Source organism: Oncorhynchus mykiss, chromosome 4, assembly GCF_013265735.2.
Source record: "Oncorhynchus mykiss isolate Arlee chromosome 4, USDA_OmykA_1.1, whole genome shotgun sequence".
In the NCBI taxonomy this organism is placed as follows: domain Eukaryota; kingdom Metazoa; phylum Chordata; class Actinopteri; order Salmoniformes; family Salmonidae; genus Oncorhynchus; species Oncorhynchus mykiss.
Genome location: NC_048568.1, coordinates 34,608,476 through 34,627,262, shown reverse-complemented (window position 1 = coordinate 34,627,262; position 18,787 = coordinate 34,608,476). Strand labels below are relative to the sequence as shown.

General features: G+C 42.8%; 1 protein-coding gene across 1 annotated transcript; it reads right to left on the bottom strand.

The window, feature by feature from the left end:
• Positions 1 to 71: 71 nt before the first annotated feature.
• LOC110522544 (cysteine-rich protein 2) lies at positions 72 to 7,363 on the bottom strand. The gene is made up of 8 exons (XM_036976151.1): positions 7,169 to 7,363; positions 4,195 to 4,289; positions 3,219 to 3,276; positions 2,900 to 3,028; positions 2,718 to 2,786; positions 2,386 to 2,480; positions 1,063 to 1,120; positions 72 to 922 (listed from the first exon to the last, which is right to left on the bottom strand). The coding sequence occupies exons 1-8, from the start codon at positions 7,209 to 7,211 to the stop codon at positions 846 to 848; spliced, it is 624 nt and encodes a 207-aa protein (XP_036832046.1). The 5' UTR covers positions 7,212 to 7,363; the 3' UTR covers positions 72 to 845.
• Between the last annotated feature and the right edge of the window lie 11,424 nt (positions 7,364 to 18,787).

Genomic DNA, 18,787 nt, shown 5'->3' with positions numbered 1-18,787 from the left:
CATACATTTACATTTACAGCTTCCTGTAAAGTAACACCCTTACATATTTCCCCAAATAAGACACAAAACAACCTTTCCTGTTCTCACAATTTTATTGTAGAAAACCTCTGATGACCACTGTTCTTCTCAGTAACACACATTTGGTGCTCAAAGACACAAAGTACAAAACATATTCAATCACCAACAACAATAGGCTAATACTAATGCACATTCCTAGTAGCCGTATGTTCTATCTATCTACTCTGTCTCTATACTGCAGGGTGAAAATAGGCCCATAGCGGATAGCTTGGACATCACGCAGTTGTGTCAGCCATGTCATTACTGGTGCACAACAAAGGACATAGTTTTCAGGGAATGACAAACAGTAGGCCTACCACACCCAAGTCTTCCCCTATAGGTGTGGGCTGTATTGTGTAGAGTCAAACCATATGGCGACTTATCATTTAATAAACAATGTACTGTACATCTTACACACAACTGTTCATTTGACACGAACAACGAGGTAGAGGACACCCATGAACCTACTGTGTATTTCACAGGGAGAAGCTAGCTAGATGGGAGAAGCTATAAAGATGACATTTCGTACACAAAATTTATGTAGAAATACAACAGAACATTCTAAATAGGCCTACACTATGTATGATTTAACATGTGTTTTTTTTTCTGTAGATGCTGAATAGCCAAAAGGAGACAATACTATTTAATCAGGGCAGGTGTGAACATAGTCAAAGGTGTAGGCAGAGGTTGGAAATACAGATAGGGTGAGTCTATCTACGACTGGGGTTAGTAACAAGGCCTGGGTAAGGGAGGCAATGTTGAAGAGGTCTGGGTGGGTATGGGTAAACTCAAGGCTGGGCCTCAGTCTCTGCCTCGGTGCTGGGTTCATGGTAGATGTAGCTTCCTACACCTCCAGTGTTCACCCCTGGAATGGGCCAATAGAAAGACGTCAGAATACGGTGATATACAGTGTATGAAATATCATAATACTTGTAAACCATAGCAATAAGGCATTTGATCTTTTATGTGGTTAAGAGGAAGAAAGTTTTGCGTGAGTGAGCCTACCTTTGGGCCCAAACAGGGTGGCGTAGCACGGTTTGTGGCAGTAGGCCTGCCCATCATGCTGTAACAGAATGGAATGAATATAATGTACTCTACTGAGACAGTTCCAGACACAGCTTTAAAGGCATCTGTATCTATCTATGGCCACATAAATACTATATAAAAACTCAGCAAAAAAAAGAATATATATTCTATATATATATATATATATATATATATATATATATATATATATATATATATATATATGGCCATATAAATACTATATATATATATATGTCTATGGCTATAGAAATACCATTATCTATCTATGGCCATAGAAATAGAACTACCGCACTACACTGCATTTGCACTGCAATATATACACATAGGGTATATGCACTATAGTATATTCCATTGTAAATGGTACAGTCTCAGTGTAAATGGTATTGTCTCGGTATATTCTAATGTACATCTTATAGTCTCAGCATATTCTACTGTAAATGGTATAGTCTCAGTATATTCCAGCGTAAATGGTACAGTCTCAGTATATTCTAATGTAAATGGTATAGTCTCAGTATATTCCATGGTAAATGTTACAGTCTCAGTATATTCCACTGTAAATGTTACAGTCTCAGTATATTCCACTGTAAATGTTACAGTCTCAGTATATTCCACTGTAAATGTTACAGTCTCAGTATATTCCACTGTAAATGTTACAGTCTCAGTATATTCCACTGTAAATGTTACAGTCTCAGTATATTCCACTGTAAATGTTACAGTCTCAGTATATTCCACTGTAAATGTTACAGTCTCTGTATATTCCACTGTAAATGTTACAGTCTCTGTATATTCTACTGTAAATGGCAGTCTCTGTATATTCTCAGTATATTCTCAGCACATTTTCAACTATCATTTAGAATCTACTCTTCTATCATGTGTAATTGTTCTATGTTTATTGTTTTTATATTATATATACTGTATGTAGATTATGTGTAGATTATGTGTAGATCCCATTTTTTAAATTATCTTTGTATATTTTGTATATTGCTAACAGCACCATGTCAAATTCTATGTATGTGAAAATGTACTTGGTGAAAAAAAGGTGAATCTGACTCTGATTCCCATTCAAGTCAATGTTACTATATGTGAAGGGTGGACCAGCAGCCATTGTCTAACTGTATTTCTATAGTTCTGCATTCCTGGAATCTTTCTGATAACTCCCCTCCCAACATCCCCCTCTCCCTCCCCCACACCCCCTCTCCCTCCCCCACATCCCCCTCTCCCTCCCCCACACCCCCCTCTCCCTCCCCCACACCCCCCTCCTCCCAGTCTTCTGTCTGTCACCTCTGCGTGACTGCCTGGGGCCAGGGTCTTGCTGCACCTCTCACAGCGCAGACAGGGTCGATGCCAGTCCTTCCCTAGGGACGTCACCTTCTCAGCTGCACACACACACACAGACACACACACACACACACACACACACACACACACACACCGTCAGACATATCACCATGGAAACAACATTCCTCCACCTCACTATATTCCCCTGGACACCCACTCACAGAGGATGTGAGTGGGAGGATGTGAGTGGGAGGATGTGAGTTTGTGTCCACACACACATTAGCATATACAGTAAGAGCTCCAATATGGCATGGGCAGTAACATAACACACGTACCGAAATACACTGTCTTGCTGCACCTTGGGCATTTACTGGGTTCTCCGGAGAAAGTTGAGAAGCTTGCGGCTGTATCAAAAAGAGATTGAGAAGATGAGGCTTGTTACAGCCAGTGGTTATCTTCATATGGGATATAATAACACGACAGCAGATCTGTTACTCTTTTCTTTCATGTTGCTTACCCTTCACTGGGCCTCTGGCATGAGCTTTCTTCTCCTCAGGTTTGGCCTCTGTTTCCGTGGAAACGCTGGCAGGGGTATCATTGACAGGCGCCTCGTAGACATAAGAGCCAGCACCTCCAATATTCACACCTACAGAGAGAAATGCTTAATTCAGTCAACATACAAACACAGTGATCATAGTTTCCTTTTATAAGTCTCTCTGCAAACGCATACATTAGGCCTATCTTATAGGCTTGCTGTGAATAATGAAAATGTTTTTATAACCACATGAAGAACACATAACTAAATAATGGATGGCTATAAAGTTAATGTATTGCACCTTTTGGTCCAAAGAGGGCAGCATAGCATGGCTTGTGGCAATACGGAGTTCCATCATGCTGTGAACAGAGGGAAAGACAATGAGCAGAATAAGTATCTGGGAACAAACACATTGGACTTTGTTGGGGTGGATCTTGGTATAACTTGAAGTAAAAATGCCACTACAACATATTGACGTCCACTCTAGCATTGAATGCTACATGACTGACTTGAGTTTAAAACAGCCTGTGTAGCTTTAGAGGGATCTTTGGATCTGTGAAACATGCAACAGAAATGAGAGGAAACCAATGGATTTTAGATGCACTGCACATTACACATGATAGCACCCCACACTTTAGTAGCCTACTGTACCCTAAATGAACTATAGAAGCCAATCCTCTCTGTTCGTAACTGGCCTAGGTCCCTGTATAGTACTGTACAGTACCTATATTGATGAACAGGCTACGTCAGAATACTCTCTCAGAATGCCGATACGCTCCCCGTGAGACCTTAACCCTCCATAACCTTCCCAGAGATCTATCGGAACAGAGCCAAAATGTCCTCTTAGTTACTCATCTTTATTGTACACAACACTTCCTGCAGTTTCTGACTGTTTCTGTGTGAAAAAATGTACAAACCTTCTTGGAACCAAAAAGGGTTATTCAAAGGGTTCTCCGTTGGGGTCAGCCAAAGAACCCTTTTTAATTCTATTTTATTTTGTATTTTTTTATTTAACCTTTATTTAGCTAAGGAAGTCAGTTAAGAACAAATTCTTATTTACAATGACGGCCTACTCCGGCCAAACCCTAATCCGGACGACGCTGGGCCAATTGTAAGCCGCCCTATGGGACTCCTAATTACGGCCGGTTGTGATACAGCCTGGAATCGAACCAGGGTCTGTAGTAACGCCTCTAGCACTGAGATGTAGTGTGCCACTCGGGAGCCCACTCTAGATAGCACCTATTTTTCTATGGTTGTAAGGTACTGAATCCTCTTACCTCAGCATGGCCCCCTGGGTTCAGGGTCTTGTTACAACGCTCACATTTCAGACAGAACTTATGCCAGTCTTTCCCCAGAGATGTCACCTTCTCCGCTGTGTGGGGGATGGAGGGGGACACTGGTTACATTACTGTACAGGAAACTGACATTTGTAGTTGAATTTACCCATTTAGAGGGACATGTCAATTCAGTATAAGATGCTACAGAGTGAGCTGCTTCAGTCGGAAGGGTTCTTCATGGAACCTAAAAGGGTTCAAAAGGTTCTCCTATGGGGACAGCCGGAGAATCCTATAAGGTTCTAGATAACACCTTTCATTCTAAGAGTGTTGGTCAATACAGTATATAGAAATGTAGTGAAGATAAGGCTGTTATCTCTAACCTCAGATATCCCATCCTCTTTAGATTGGCGACCTGTCACTAATGCAAGACACAGTTAAGTGGGAGGCTGTGAACACTTTGTGCTGTCCCTGCAGGGTTTTTTCTCTCACTCCCTCTCTCTCACTCTCTCTGTCCGTCTGTCTGTCTTTCTCTCACTCTCTCTGTCCGTCTGTCTGTCTTTCTCTCACTCTCTCGTCTGTGTCTCTTCCTGCCCTTCCAGTCTCTCTCTTGTTCTCTCCCTCTACTTTGTCTAGCTGCACAAGCATAGCACACACGCACACACACACACGCTCGCACGAACACACACACACACACACACACACACACAGGGAGAGGAAGTGAGAAAGGAGGCTGTGGGGGTTTGTTCATTCTAAATAATCAATGTTGATTAAGGGGTATTTTGTTTGCCCTTTGGTACAATATGTGATTATGTCTCTTCCTGTATCTGTTGATGAGATCCATCCAGTGGCAGTGTAGGAGCAGGACTCTATGGTTGAATCACAAATGGCACACTATTCCCTATGTAGTGCACTACTTTTGACCATGGCAAAAGTTGTGCACTACATTGGGAATAGGGTGTTAATTGGGACAGTCGAGAACTCTGACAGTCAGAGAGGAGTGAGGATTATTATTATCAGTAGCATTCAAGGACAGCAACGGGCAACACTAAATTACCCACAAAGTCAGTACACTTTCAGAGATATGGGTGATGACTATTATGTAATGACCCAGATTACAATGTTAAAATGAGGAGAAGTCATGGGGCATGAATCAAAGACTGGGAATTACATAACATACATCATCTAAACTCCTGAGGCAGAGGGACACGGACAGAATATGAGGTATTTCGTAATGAGAGTGGGAGTAGACTGAGAGAAGTAAACACTGTAGATATAGCAGCACTCAAGGATACCATTAAGCAGACAGGGACTAAAAGAACTAGGAACCTAAGGGGGGGGCAGTGTGTAAATAATGGGAACAAACAAAAAGAGACTGACAAGCTACAAAAGTATGGCTCAGAGGGGCCTTTCCATAAGTGAAAGTACTAAGATGCTTAGTTTTCAATGTCTCAGACAGCGAGCAGATTTCAAGTGAAAGGCTACCAGGTATTTATTCAGTCGTTCATTACCAGATGGAAAACCCAAACCATTGCCCATTTGGGGACTAATTAGGCAAAAGAAACAGATGCTTCAAGATGAGTGAAAAGTGTTGCAAGGTTCCCAGAGGTTTCATTCTGACACACTGCCACTGACTATCAAACACAAAAAATAAAGAACCACAGAAGCAAGTACCATCTGCTTACTGTTTTTAATTTATGAATTAACAAAAAATTATTCTAATATAGTCTAAGAAGAACTATCAAAACTATTTATTTATTTAGTTTTTTACTGTGGTGTATAGGGGCTTCCTATGACAGGGAAGTGGGATAAAAAATGAATGATAATGGTTTGAACCATGTACAGTATGTTTCAGTTTCAACAGAGACCAACAGGTCTGGATCGACCATATGAATGAACATGTTGAATCCGTTTTTCTTTAAGAGTGTCTCACACTACACGCATGCTCTGTCATTTTAAGGGTGCGGTTTGGCCGGTCGGCTCGTGCGCGGATCCATTCCATTTCATTATTTGGGAGGCTGGGAGCTGTCCATGCCAGTTAGTGCTGAAATGGGGATCCTATTGTTCTCCAGAGATAGATCAAGGCAAAGTCGATCCATCACACATATGCTACGAATTAATAATGTATATGCAAGGTATAGTGACAATCTATCTGCGCAGCAACATTAATAGCCTAAACCTTATTAATTGCATTAGCTCAATCTCTTTATTGTGCCACGGAGCTAGGCTAAAGGCTATCTCAAATCTTTTAAAACTACGAACACATTCCCTGAATAGGCCTACTGTAAACAGGCTATCGGTTAAGGATAAGAGATTGCTTTTAGATCCACCTAATAGCCATCAATGGGATAGTCTGCTTATGTCACTAATCTGGGGACAGATGTTTTCACTTTATATCCCTCCAAAAACCCAACTGGTCAGCTGCAGGTAAGTGGTGTGCGCGCGGAAATCCTATCGCACCGCTGGCGTTTTATTGGACTGATATGACCGATGTATAGCCACGAGCTACATGAAGTCATACAGTAGGTTTCCCATATGACCTCATGAAATAATAAATGATCACACCTGCGAGGACATGGCTTTGGTTTGTCAATCAACACAAAGACTGCATAAGCACATGTAGACTATACTACACAGAACGTCTGAAGTCATTTACAGTCAGGAACCAGGCATAATTGGTTTAGTCTCTATAGGAACGCCAGGCTGACCAATACTTATAGTAAATAGCCTAATACTGGTTCATTCTTATACAATATATCAAAGGCAGTACAACTGTTTATTAGGCCTACCCCCAATCTATAGGTTAATATGCATACGGTATAATTATAACGTTACAACAGTTGGCTCAGATTTTAGACAAAATAACGGTGACTACAATAGTCATTACATAGCTGACTTGGGGTGTGGGGTTCGTACATAAAACCCATGGGAGGATAGCATGGAAGGATATGCACGATCATATGAAAAATGCACTTACCAAAATAAACTGTCTTGTCGCATTTAGGACATTTCGATGCCATGTTAATTGTATTCTGGACTAATGCCCCCTTGAGAATATTATTTCCTTTTTTCTTTTTAATTCAGTAATTTGAATCGGCTAGCTTTTATTGATGGAAAAGTGGAAATAGCAGACAGCATCCTCCCTTACATTACTCTACGAAATTTACATAGCCCCTCCTTTACGATGACGTATATGCTGCTGATTCTGGCCCAGTCCCAATACTGTTTATTGGTCCCTTGGCCACTGCACCGCAGACTTGAACCTAGTCCACTAGGACAGACATGTAATTTAACCTAAATGTACTAAATGAACTAAATGAACTAAATGAACTAAATAATACCTAGTAGCAGTAGTATATCTGTGCTTATTTATATTTGCGAGCAAATTTTAAATGTGACAGCAGGCTCAGGCTTACAGTGAATTAGTTCAATGAGAGACAATGTAATCACTTGTATGTCATTTGAAGTGTGAGAGTTCTCCTCTCGTACTTTATCTTTCAACAGACATGTTTGTTTCCACTTTGTGTGGTTGTTAGGATACGCTCTTCTACCTCTCTGCTACTCAGACGGAATGTTAAGTGATGCTCTTACAAGTCCCTAGAATATTGAGTTGAGGGGAAAGATTAATACATTTTCGAAAAATTCAAAAGTTCAGCCAAGGCTATTAGACATGACCAATGAGAAAAATCTCATAAGAGGACTTTAGTCCAACTCATTATTCACAACGATTTACATTCTTACTCTTGATTCGATTCCAAGAGAAATAGCCTTCCATTAAAATCCCACTAATGCATGCTCTATTTTTATAATAAGATAAATACACTTAAACAGCATCAACGTAAATGGAAACGGTGTTGCTATTTTCCACAGAAGCTTGCTTGCTTTCCCTCTGGAGCCTGGGAATGCACTGATCTTAAAATAAACACTTCCAGAATGGTCTGTCCAGAACCAAAGTTTTGGCTCAGCAACCAAGAATGGGTGAAACTGGTCTGTTGGGGAAATGTTGGTCTCCGTAACACACAGTCAGACGTCACCCGAGCTCCATTCCCCAGTCTCTGTACAGTAGAGACTGATATCTCTCATGGTCCCGTCTCTAATATTCCTCTGCTATGCACCCTATATTACACCATACCTTAACAATAACAGCGTCCCTATGTGGTATTTCAAGTGTCAGTGTTAAAAATACTACTCGTCCAGTGTTGCCCATTTCCCCTTGGTGATAACTTGGCAGAGCAAACAGTACTGGTAGCCTTATCCCTGAGCTTATCAACCAGCCCCTCTCATCCTCTATTTTAACCGGCCACCTCAGCAACGGGACATGACATGCCTACCTCTGGGTGCAGGGGAGGTTCTTATCTCTCTGGTGATAAGGGAGAACCCTGCCATGATGGCCCTACATGGGCCTCCATCACACCCCAGTCACTCCAAATAATAGACAGGATTGATACAGACATAGGATGGGGGAGATGGAGACTCTCAAGTTAAGAAACAGTGAAGAATTGCAGGAAAATTGTTTTAAAAATGCAATCATTTCCAGAGGAAGGTCACCTCAGCTTTTGCACCCCCACTTTCAGTCAAAGTCAGGTGCCCATGGATGGAGTGATGGGGTCTAGACAGAGAGAGGGAGACAGAGAGATGATAAACAGGGAATAATTCATATGTGATGGGTTTCTGCTGCGGTCTACTTTACAGTCCCACCACATCACAATAACACAACATGTCCACTGTATTTCATTTGAAAGAATGTGTTTTGTTTATTTTTTCTTTAGAAATTCATCAGCCAGTCCCAGGCCTAAAAACAGTGCATCAAAGTATGGACCCAGTGCAGTGTGGTAAGAGATACTTCTGAGGAGATGGGAAACTATATTGGGATCGAGTTAACGCCCATTGTGTACGTTGCCCAAGTGTCGTCAATGGCCCGCCCGGTGCATTCTGGGCGATTCTGGGACAAGGAGATCTCCTCCAAGGAGTGAATGGGAGTCAATTGGGTACTGGCTCAAAAACCCAACATTAGCATGAATTTTGTCAACAAGAAGTACAACATTAGAAATATTTTCAGATGTGAGATAATGAACTTGTTCTCTGTAATATCGTATTGCTTTGGAATTGTGACGTCCTTTTGAGGAAAATAGGCAGGTTTGTCGAGTAATACCCTGAGTTTGAGAAGGGATTGCGTGACGATTAGCTTAGCAACCGCGTGACGCGGCATGACAATGTGAAAGCGATTGGTCGACAGTCTGCTGGGTGGGGCGTTATATGTTCCTTCATTCATTGCAAAATGAAATTGCTAATTTATTCATGCAAATCACCAGTGGCAAACGCTGGGCAATTTTTATTTATTTTATTTATTTCACCTTTATTTAACCAGGTAGGCAAGTTGAGAACAAGTTCTCATTTACAATTGCGACCTGGCCAAGATAAAGCATAGCAGTGTGAACAGACAACACAGAGTTACACATGGAGTAAAACAAACATACAGTAAATAATACAGTATAATCAAGTCTATATACAATGTGAGCAAATGAGGTGAGATAAGGGAGGTCAAGGCAAAAAAAAGGCCATGGTGGCAAAGTAAATACAATATAGCAAGTAAAACACTGGAATGGTAGATTTGCAGTGGAAGAATGTGCAAAGTAGAAATAAAAATAATGGGGTGCAAAAGGAGCAAAATAAATAAATAAATAAAATAAATACAGTAGGGAAAGAGGTAATTGTTTGGGCTAAATTATAGGTGGGCTATGTACAGGTGCAGTAATCTGTGAGCTGCTCTGACAGTTGGTGCTTAAAGCTAGTGAGGGAGATAAGTGTTTCCAGTTTCAGAGATTTTTGTAGTTCGTTCCAGTCATTGGCAGCAGAGAACTGGAAGGAGAGGCGGCCAAAGAAAAAATTGGTTTTGGGGGTGACCAGAGAGATATACCTGCTGGAGCGTGTGCTACAGGTGGGTGATGCTATGGTGACCAGCGAGCTGAGATAAGGGGGGACTTTACCTAGCAGGGTCTTGTAGATGACATGGAGCCAGTGGGTTTGGCGACGAGTATGAAGCGAGGGCCAGCCAACGAGAGCGTACAGGTCACAATGGTGGGTAGTATATGGGGCTTTGATGACAAAACGGATTGCACTGTGATAGACTGCATCCAATTTGTTGAGTAGGGTATTGGAGGCTATTTTGTAAATGGCATCGCCGAAGTCGAGGATTGGTAGGATGGTCAGTTTTACAAGGGTATGTTTGGCAGCATGAGTGAAGGATGCTTTGTTGCGAAATAGGAAGCCAATTCTAGATTTAACTTTGGATTGGAGATGTTTGTTGTGGGTCTGGAAGGAGAGTTTACAGTCTAACCAGACACCTAGATGTTTGTAGTTGTCCACGTATTCTAAGTCAGAGCCGTCCAGAGTAGTGATGTTGGACAGGCGGGCAGGTGCAGGCAGCGATCGGTTGAAGAGCATGCATTTAGTTTAACTTGTATTTAAGATCAATTGGAGGCCACGGAAGGAGAGTTGTATAGCATTGAAGCTTGCCTAGAGGGTTGTTAACACAGTGTCCAAAGAAGGGCCAGAAGTATACAGAATGGTGTCGTCTGCATAGAGGTGGATCAGAGACTCACCAGCAGCAAGAGCGACATCATTGATGTATACAGAGAAGAGAGTCGGTCCAAGAATTGAACCCTGTGGCACCCCCACAGAGACTGCCAGAGGTTCGGACAGCAGACCCTCCGATTTGACACACTGAACTCTATCAGATAAGTAGTTGGTGAATCATTTGACAAACCAAGGCTGTCGAGTCTGCCGATGAGGATGTGGTGATTGACAGAGTCGAATGCCTTGGCCAGATCAATGAATACGGCTGCACAGTAATGTTTCTTATCGATGGCTGTTAAGATATCGTTTAGGAACTTGAGCGTGGCTGAGGTGCACCCATGACCAGTTCTGAAACCAGATTGCATAGCAGAGAAGGTATGGTGAGATTCGAAATGGTCGGTAATCTGTTTGTTGACTTGGCTTTCGAAGACCTTAGAAAGGCAGGGTAGGATATATATAGGTCTGTAGCAGTTTGGGTCAAGAGTGTCCTCCCCCCCTTTGAAGAGGGGGATGACCGCAGCTGCTTTCCAATCTTTGGGAATCTCAGACGACACGAAAGAGAGGTTGAACAGGCTAGTTATAGGGGTGGCAACAATTTCGGCAGATCATTTTAGAAAGAAAGGGTTCAGATTGTCTAGCCCGGCTGATTTGTAGGGGTCCAGATTTTGCAGCGCTTTCAGAACATCAGCTGACTGGATTTGGGAGGAGAAATGGGGAAGGCTTGGGCGAGTTGCTGTGGGGGGTGCAGTGCTGTTGACCGGGGTAGGAGTAACCAGGTGGAAAGCATGGCCAGCCGTAGAAAAATGATTATTGAAATTCTCAATTATGGTGGATTTATCAGTGGTGACAGTGTTTCCTATCTTCAGTACAGTGGGCAGCTGGGAGGAGGTGTTCATATTCTCCATGGACTTTACAGTGTCCCAGAACTTTTTTGAGTTAGTGTTGCAGGAAGCAAATTTCTGCTTGAAAAAGCTAGCCTTGGCTTTTCTAACTGCCTGTGTATAATGGTTTCTAGCTTCCCTGAACATCTCACGGGGGCTGTTCGATGCTAATGCAGAACGCCACAGGATGTTTTTGTGTTGGTTAAGGGCAGTCAGGTCTGGGGAGAACCAAGGGCTATAGCTGTTCCTGGTTCTAAATTTGTTGAATGGGGCATGCTTACTTAAGATGGTTAGGAAGGCATTTAAAAAAAATAAGCAGGCATCCTCTACTGACGGGATGAGATCAATATCCTTCCAGGATACCCCAGCCAGGTCAATTAAAAAGGCCTGCTCGCTGAAGTGTTTCAGGGAGCGTTTGACAGTGATGAGTGGAGGTCGTTTGACCGCTGACCCATTACGGATTCAGGCAATGAGGCAGTGATCGCTGAGATCTTGGTTGAAGACAGCAGAGGTGTATTTAGAGGGCAAGTTGGTTAGGATGATATCTATGAGGGTGCCCGTGTTTACGGATTTGGGGTTGTACCTGCTAGGTTCATTGATAATTTGTGTGAGATTGAGGGCATCAAGCTTAGATTGTAGGATGGCTGGGGTGTTAAGCATGTTCCAGTTTAGGTCGCCTAGCAGCACGAGCTCTGAAGATAGATGGGGGGCAATCAGTTCACATATGGTGTCCAGAGCACAGCTGGGGGCAGAGGGTGGTCTATAGCAGGCGGCAACGGTGAGAGACTTGTTTTTAGAGAGGTGGATTTTTAAAAGTAGAAGTTCAAATTGTTTGGGTACAGACCTTTAGCAGTTCTATCTTGTCTGAAAATGTTGTAGTTTTGGGATGAAAATTTCAGAATTTTTGGTGATCTTCCTAAGCCAGGATTCAGACACAGCTAGAACATCCGGGTTGGCAGAGTGTGCTAAAGCAGTGAATAGAACAAACTTAGGGAGGAGGCTTCTAATGTTAACATGCATGAAACCAAGGCTATTACGGTTACAGAAGTCATCAAAAGAGAGCGCCTGGGGAATAGGAGTGAAGCTAGCCACTGCAGGGCCTGGATTCACCTCTACATCGCCAGAGGAACAGAGGAGGAGTAGGATAAGGGTACGGCTAAAAGCAATAAGAATTGGTCGTCTAGAACGTCTGGAACAGAGAGTAAAAGGAGGTTTCTGGGGGCGATAAAATAGCTTCAAGGTATAATGTACAGACAAAGGTATGGTAGGATGGGAATACAGTGGAGGTAAACCTAGGTATTGAGTGATGATGAGAGAGATATTGTCTCTAGAAACATAATTGAAACCAGGAGATGTCATTGCATGTGTGGGTGGTGGAACTAATAGGTTGGATAAGGCATAGTGAGCAGGACTAGAGGATCTACAGTGAAATAAGCCAATAAACACTAACCAGAACAGCAATGGACAAGGCATATTGACATTAAGGAGAGGCATGCTTAGTCGAGTGATCAAAAGGGTCCAGTGAGTAGTGAGATTAGTTGGGGTCACGGCGATTTAGACAGCTAGCCGGATCATCGGTAGCAAGCTAGCATAGGATGGAGGTCTGTTATTAACCACCTCGTGCGTTTCCGTCGGTAGGATTAGTGGGGTTCCGTGTGGTAGAGGGGATGAATACAATTCACACAAAAAATGGAATAAAAATAGATATAGTGGCCCAAGAAGAAAAAAAAAGAAAAAATAAATAAATTGTCCGATAGGTCTGTTCAGATAGCAGCCGATAAGACAGCTAACGGTTAGCGGACCGCAGATGGGCATTCAGGTAATGTCGTGACGGAGGAGCCAGCCGGATAACTCCCTCGGGTAGATAACGTCGGTAGTCCAGTTGTGAAGGCCCAGTGGGGCTCCGCATTGGCAGTAAAACGGGTCCGGATAGCTGATTGTAGCCCAAGAGTGATTGATGGAACTCTTCAGCTGGCTAGCTCCGGAATAATTGATGTTTGCTCCAGAATCGACGAAAGCCAGATAGCAGCTAGCTAGCTGCGAGATCCAGGTATAAATGTCCAGAGTTAGTGGTTGAAATCCAGGGACATGGAGAGAAAAATAGGTCCGCGCCGTACAAAACTGGCAATAGATTTTCGAGCTAAACCGTGGTTAGCTGAATACTAACGATTAGCCAGTAAAGAAGCTAACTAGCTTCTGATTAGCTTCTGGCTTAGCTTCTGGTTAGCTTCTGGTTAGCTTCTGGTTAGCTTCTGGTTAGCTTCTATGGAGGATCACAGATTTGAGGTAAATAATACTTTCTTTTTTTATAAATATAAATTGGTGAGGCGGCGTGCAGGAGAGTGTTTTGAAGATGAGTTTTTGGAAAATAAAAAAATATATATAAAAAGGTATGCGAAGAAAGTTGTAAATATATATATATATGTACATACATATACACGGGACACGACAAGACGCGGACAAAAGACGTCTGAACTGCTATGCCATCTTGGAACGATGACCTATCATATCGAGTGGTTCCCATGACAAATTTGATGCTATGCAAACCAACACTGGAGACTTTCTTCAGTAAAGATGGCTGACAAAAGAGCTTGCATGGAAGCAAATATAAATAATTATAATGTCATAACGAATCATGCAAAAAAAATGTACAGTTGAGAGGAATAATAGTTCATTTAGAGACAAGCGATTATGTATATTTTTTTGTCATGAAGTTCATTTAGAAAAATCGCTATTTAGTAAGCTAACTGACTAGCCAACATTAGCTTGCTTTATGCATGTTCTGACATGAGAATACAATTGTAATTCGTGTTGTTTAATGTTTTAGGGTCTCCTGAGAAAACCAGCAAACCAGGCTGCCGTCTTGTGAAACAGGGGTTGCAAAAAATCTAGCTAGATAAAGCATTTACTGCAAATTGAATATACAATTTTGTAAGCTTGCCTTGCTGATATTTGCTATGCAATGCAGCTGATGTAATGTAGCTAGCTAACTGTTTTCTTGCTTATTGTGTAGTGGAGTATAAAAATACCTGTATACTTATGGATGTGTAGCTATCTATGTCGTCAATCTGTGTATGGACCTTAAAACGTTTGGTATAAATATTAGTTCAGAACCTAGCTATGAACCTCAGCTATCATAGACAGTTTTATTGACTTCAGTACAGTCTTACTGGCATCAATAAAGCCTGTGAATTGAGTATTATATAACTTTATTGTGCCAAGGATGCAAGTCGTATATACATGTAGTTATTTCCAAGCATGAGTTCCCCCACATTGTAGCCTGTCATTGAATATAATCACTGATCATGTACTCTACCTTGGCAAATAAAGGTGTAGTTCAGGTGTGGATGTCTGTGAGACATTATTTTTCAGTCATATCCAATACCAGGGGTATCAAACTCCAGTATTGGAATGATACTCTGTCTGCATGTGTCACGCCCTGACCTGAGACATCTCTGTTTTCTTTATACACTGCTCAAAAAAATAAAGGGGACACTAAAATAACACATCCTAGATCTGAATGAATGAAATATTCTTATTAAAAACTTTGTTCTTTACATATTCGAATGTTCCGATCAACAAAATCACACAAAAATTATCAATGGAAATCAAATTGATCAACCCATTGAGGTCGGGATTTGGAGTCACACTCAAAATTAAAGTGGAAAACCAGACTACAGGCTGATCCAACTTTGATGTAATGTCCTTAAAACAAGTCAAAATGAGGCTCAGTAGTGTGTGTGTGGTCTCCATGTGCCTGTATGACCTCCCTACAATGCCTGGGCATGCTCCTGATGAGGTGGCGGATGGTCTCCTGAGGGATCTCCTCCCAGACCTGGACTAAAGCATCCGCCAACTCCTGGACAGTCTGTGGTGCAACGAGCGAGTCTGTGGTGGATGGAGCGAGACATGATGTCCCAGATGTGCTCAATTGGATTCAGGTCTGGGGAACGGGCGGTCCAGTCCTTAGCATCAATGCCTTCCTCTTGCAGGAACTGCTGACACACTCCAGCCACATGAGGTCTAGCATTGTCTTGCATTAGGAGGAACCCAGGGCCAATCGCACCAGCATATGGTCTCACAAGGGGTCTGAGGATCTCATCTCGGTACCTAATGGCAGTCAGGCTACCTCTGGCGAGCACATGGAGGGCTGTGCGGCCCCCCAAAGATATGCCACCCCACACCATGACTGCCAAACCGGTCATGCTGGAGGATGTTGCAGGCAGCAGAACGTTCTCCACGGCGTCTCCAGACTGTCACGTCTGTCACATGTGCTCAGTGTGAACCTGCTTTCATCTGTGAAGAGCACAGGGCGCCAGTGGCGAATTTGCCAATCTTGGTGTTCTCTGGCAAATGCCAAACGTCCTGCACGGTGTTGGGCTGCAAGCACAAACCCCACCTGTGGACGTCCGGCCCTCATACCACCCTCGTGGAGTCTGTTTCTAACCATTTGAGCAGACACATGCACATTTGTGGCCTGCTGGAAGTCATTTTGCAGGGCTCTGGCAGTGCTCCTCCTGCTCCTCTTTGCACAAAGGCGCAAGTAGCGGTCCTGCTGCTGGGTTGTTGCCCTCCTACGGCCTCCTCCATGTCTCCTGATGTACTGGCCTGTCTCCTGGTAGCGCCTCCATGCTCTGGACACTACGCTGACAGACACAGCAAACCTTTTTGCCACAGCTCGCATTGATGTGTCATCGTGGATGAGCTGCACTACCTGAGCCAATTGTGTTGGTTGTAGACGCCGTCTCATGCTACTACTAGAGTGAAAGCACCGGCAGCATTCAAAAGTGACCAAAACATCAGCCAGGAAGCAAAGGAACTGAGAAGTGGTCTGTGGTCACCACCTGCAGAACCACTCCTTTATTGGGGGTGTCTTGCTAATTGCCTATAATTTCCACCTGTTGTCTATTCCATTTGCACAACAGCATGTGACATTTATTGTCAATCAGTGTTGCTTCCTAAGTGGACAGTTTGATTTCACAGAAGTGTGATTGACTTGGAGTTAAACAACATTGTGTTGTTTAAGTGTTCCATTTATTTTTTGGAGCAGTGTATTTTGGTTAGGTCAGGGTGTGACTAGGGTGGGTACGCTAGTTTTTCTATTGTCTAGGGGTTTTGTATTGTCTAGGGGTTTTGTATTGTCTAGGGTTTTTGTATGTCTAAGGTTTTGTAGGTCTAGGTATTTGTATGTTTATGGTGGCCTGATATGGTTCCCAATCAGAGGCAGCTGTTTATCGTTTTCTCTGATTGGGGATCATCTTTAGGTATCCATTTCCCTTTGGTGTTTGTGGGTTCTTGTCTATGTGTAGTTGCCTGTCAGCACTAATTTGTATAGCCTCACGTGTCGTTTTGTTATTTTGGTTAGTTTGTTCAGTGTTCATTCTAATATAATAAAGAATGTACGCATACCACGCTGCGCCTTGGTCCGATTCATACGACGCATGTGACAGCATGTATGTCTTACAGTTATACACTTCAACAGTGTTTACCAATCCTGATCCTGGGGCACATTGTAACTAGGCAATAGACTGGAACACATGATTTAATTAACTAGTTCATTAAAGGCTGATTTGTAATTCATATATACAGAATCAGAATTTAAAAAACAGTACACTACACTTCTTATGCACCATGTAAATACTCTAAAACAGATTAATCTCAATATTTAATTTCCTTCATCTGCACTGATCTGAGGACACAGGATAGGTGTACTTTTAAACTCAGACAAAACAGAGAATCTTGATCTAGGTCCCATGAAACAAAGAGATCTTCTCCTGAATCTGACAATCTCTTTTTTTGTACAGTCGTCTCAAATAAATCTCTGAAAGACCTCGGCGTTACTTTGGACCCTGATTTTGACCAACACATCAAGACTGTTTCAAGGACAGCTTTTTTCCATCTACATAACATTTGCAAAAATCAGAAACATTCTGTCCAAAAATGATGCAGAAAATGTATCTATGCTTATGTCACTTCTAGGTTAGACTACTGCAATGCTCTAATTTCCGGCTACCCGGATAAAGCACTAAATAAACTTCAGTTAGTGCTAAATACGGCTGCTAGAATCTTGACAGGAACCCCAAAATTTTATCATATTACTCCAGTGCTAGCTACACTGGCTTCCCGTTAAGGCAAGGGCTGATTTCAAGGTTTTACTGCTAACCTACAAACCTTTACATGGGCTTGCTCTTACCTATCTTTCCGATTTGGTCCTGCCGTACACTATGGTCACAAGACACAAGCCTCCTTACTGTCCCTAGAATTTCTAAGCAAACAGCTGGAGGCAGGGCTTTCTCCAATAGAGCTCACTTTTTATGGAATGCTCTGCCTAACCATGTGAGAGACGCACACTCGGTCTCAACCTTTAAGTCTTTAATGAAGACTCATCTCTTCAGTAGGTCCTGTGATTTTGTGTAGTCTGGCCCAGGAGTGTAAAGGTGAATGGTAAGGCACTGGGGCAACGAACTGCCCTTACTGTCTCTGCCTGGCTGGTTCCCCTCTCTCCACTGGGATTCTCTGCCTCTAACCCTATTACAGGGGCTGAGTCACTGGCTTACTGGTGCTCTTCCATGCCGTCTCTAGGAGGCATGTGTCACTTGAGTGGGTTGAGTCACTGACATGATCTTCCTGTCTGGGTTGGCGCACCCCCCCCTTGGGTTGTGCCATGGCGATCTTTGTGGGCTATACTCAGCCTTGTCTCAGGATGGTAAGTTGGTGGTTGAAGATATCCCTCTAGTGGTGTGGGGGCTGTTCTTTGGCAAAGTGGGTGGGGTTATATCAGGCCTGTTTGGCCCTGTCCGGGAGTATTGTCGGATGGGGCCACGGTGTCTCCCGACCCCTCCTGTCTCAGCCTCCAGTATTTATGCTGCAATAGTTTGTGTCAGGGGGCTAGGGTCAGTCTGTTATATCTGGAGTATTTCTCCTGTCTTATCCGGTGTCCTGTGTGAATTTAAGTATGCTCTCTCTAATTCTCTCTTTCTTTCTCTCTGTTACAAATCCCTTTGGCCCGACAGTCTAGGGGGGGATGGTAACGAGACCCGTAACATAACTCATACAAATTATAATAGTGACAAAGTAAAAGTGAGAATGAAAAAAAACACAGACAACTAAATTACCGTCAAACACTCAAACACACGGTA

Coding starts and splice junctions, on each gene's coding strand:
- LOC110522544 (XM_036976151.1), bottom strand. CDS start 7,211: ATGGCATCGAAATGTCCTAAATGCGACAAGACAGTTTATTTTG. Junction 2,787..2,899: donor TGCCAGAGGCCCAGTGAAGG/GTAAGCAACATG, acceptor TTTTTGATACAG/CCGCAAGCTTCTCAACTTTC. Junction 2,481..2,717: donor CAGCAAGACAGTGTATTTCG/GTACGTGTGTTA, acceptor GTGTGTGTGCAG/CTGAGAAGGTGACGTCCCTA.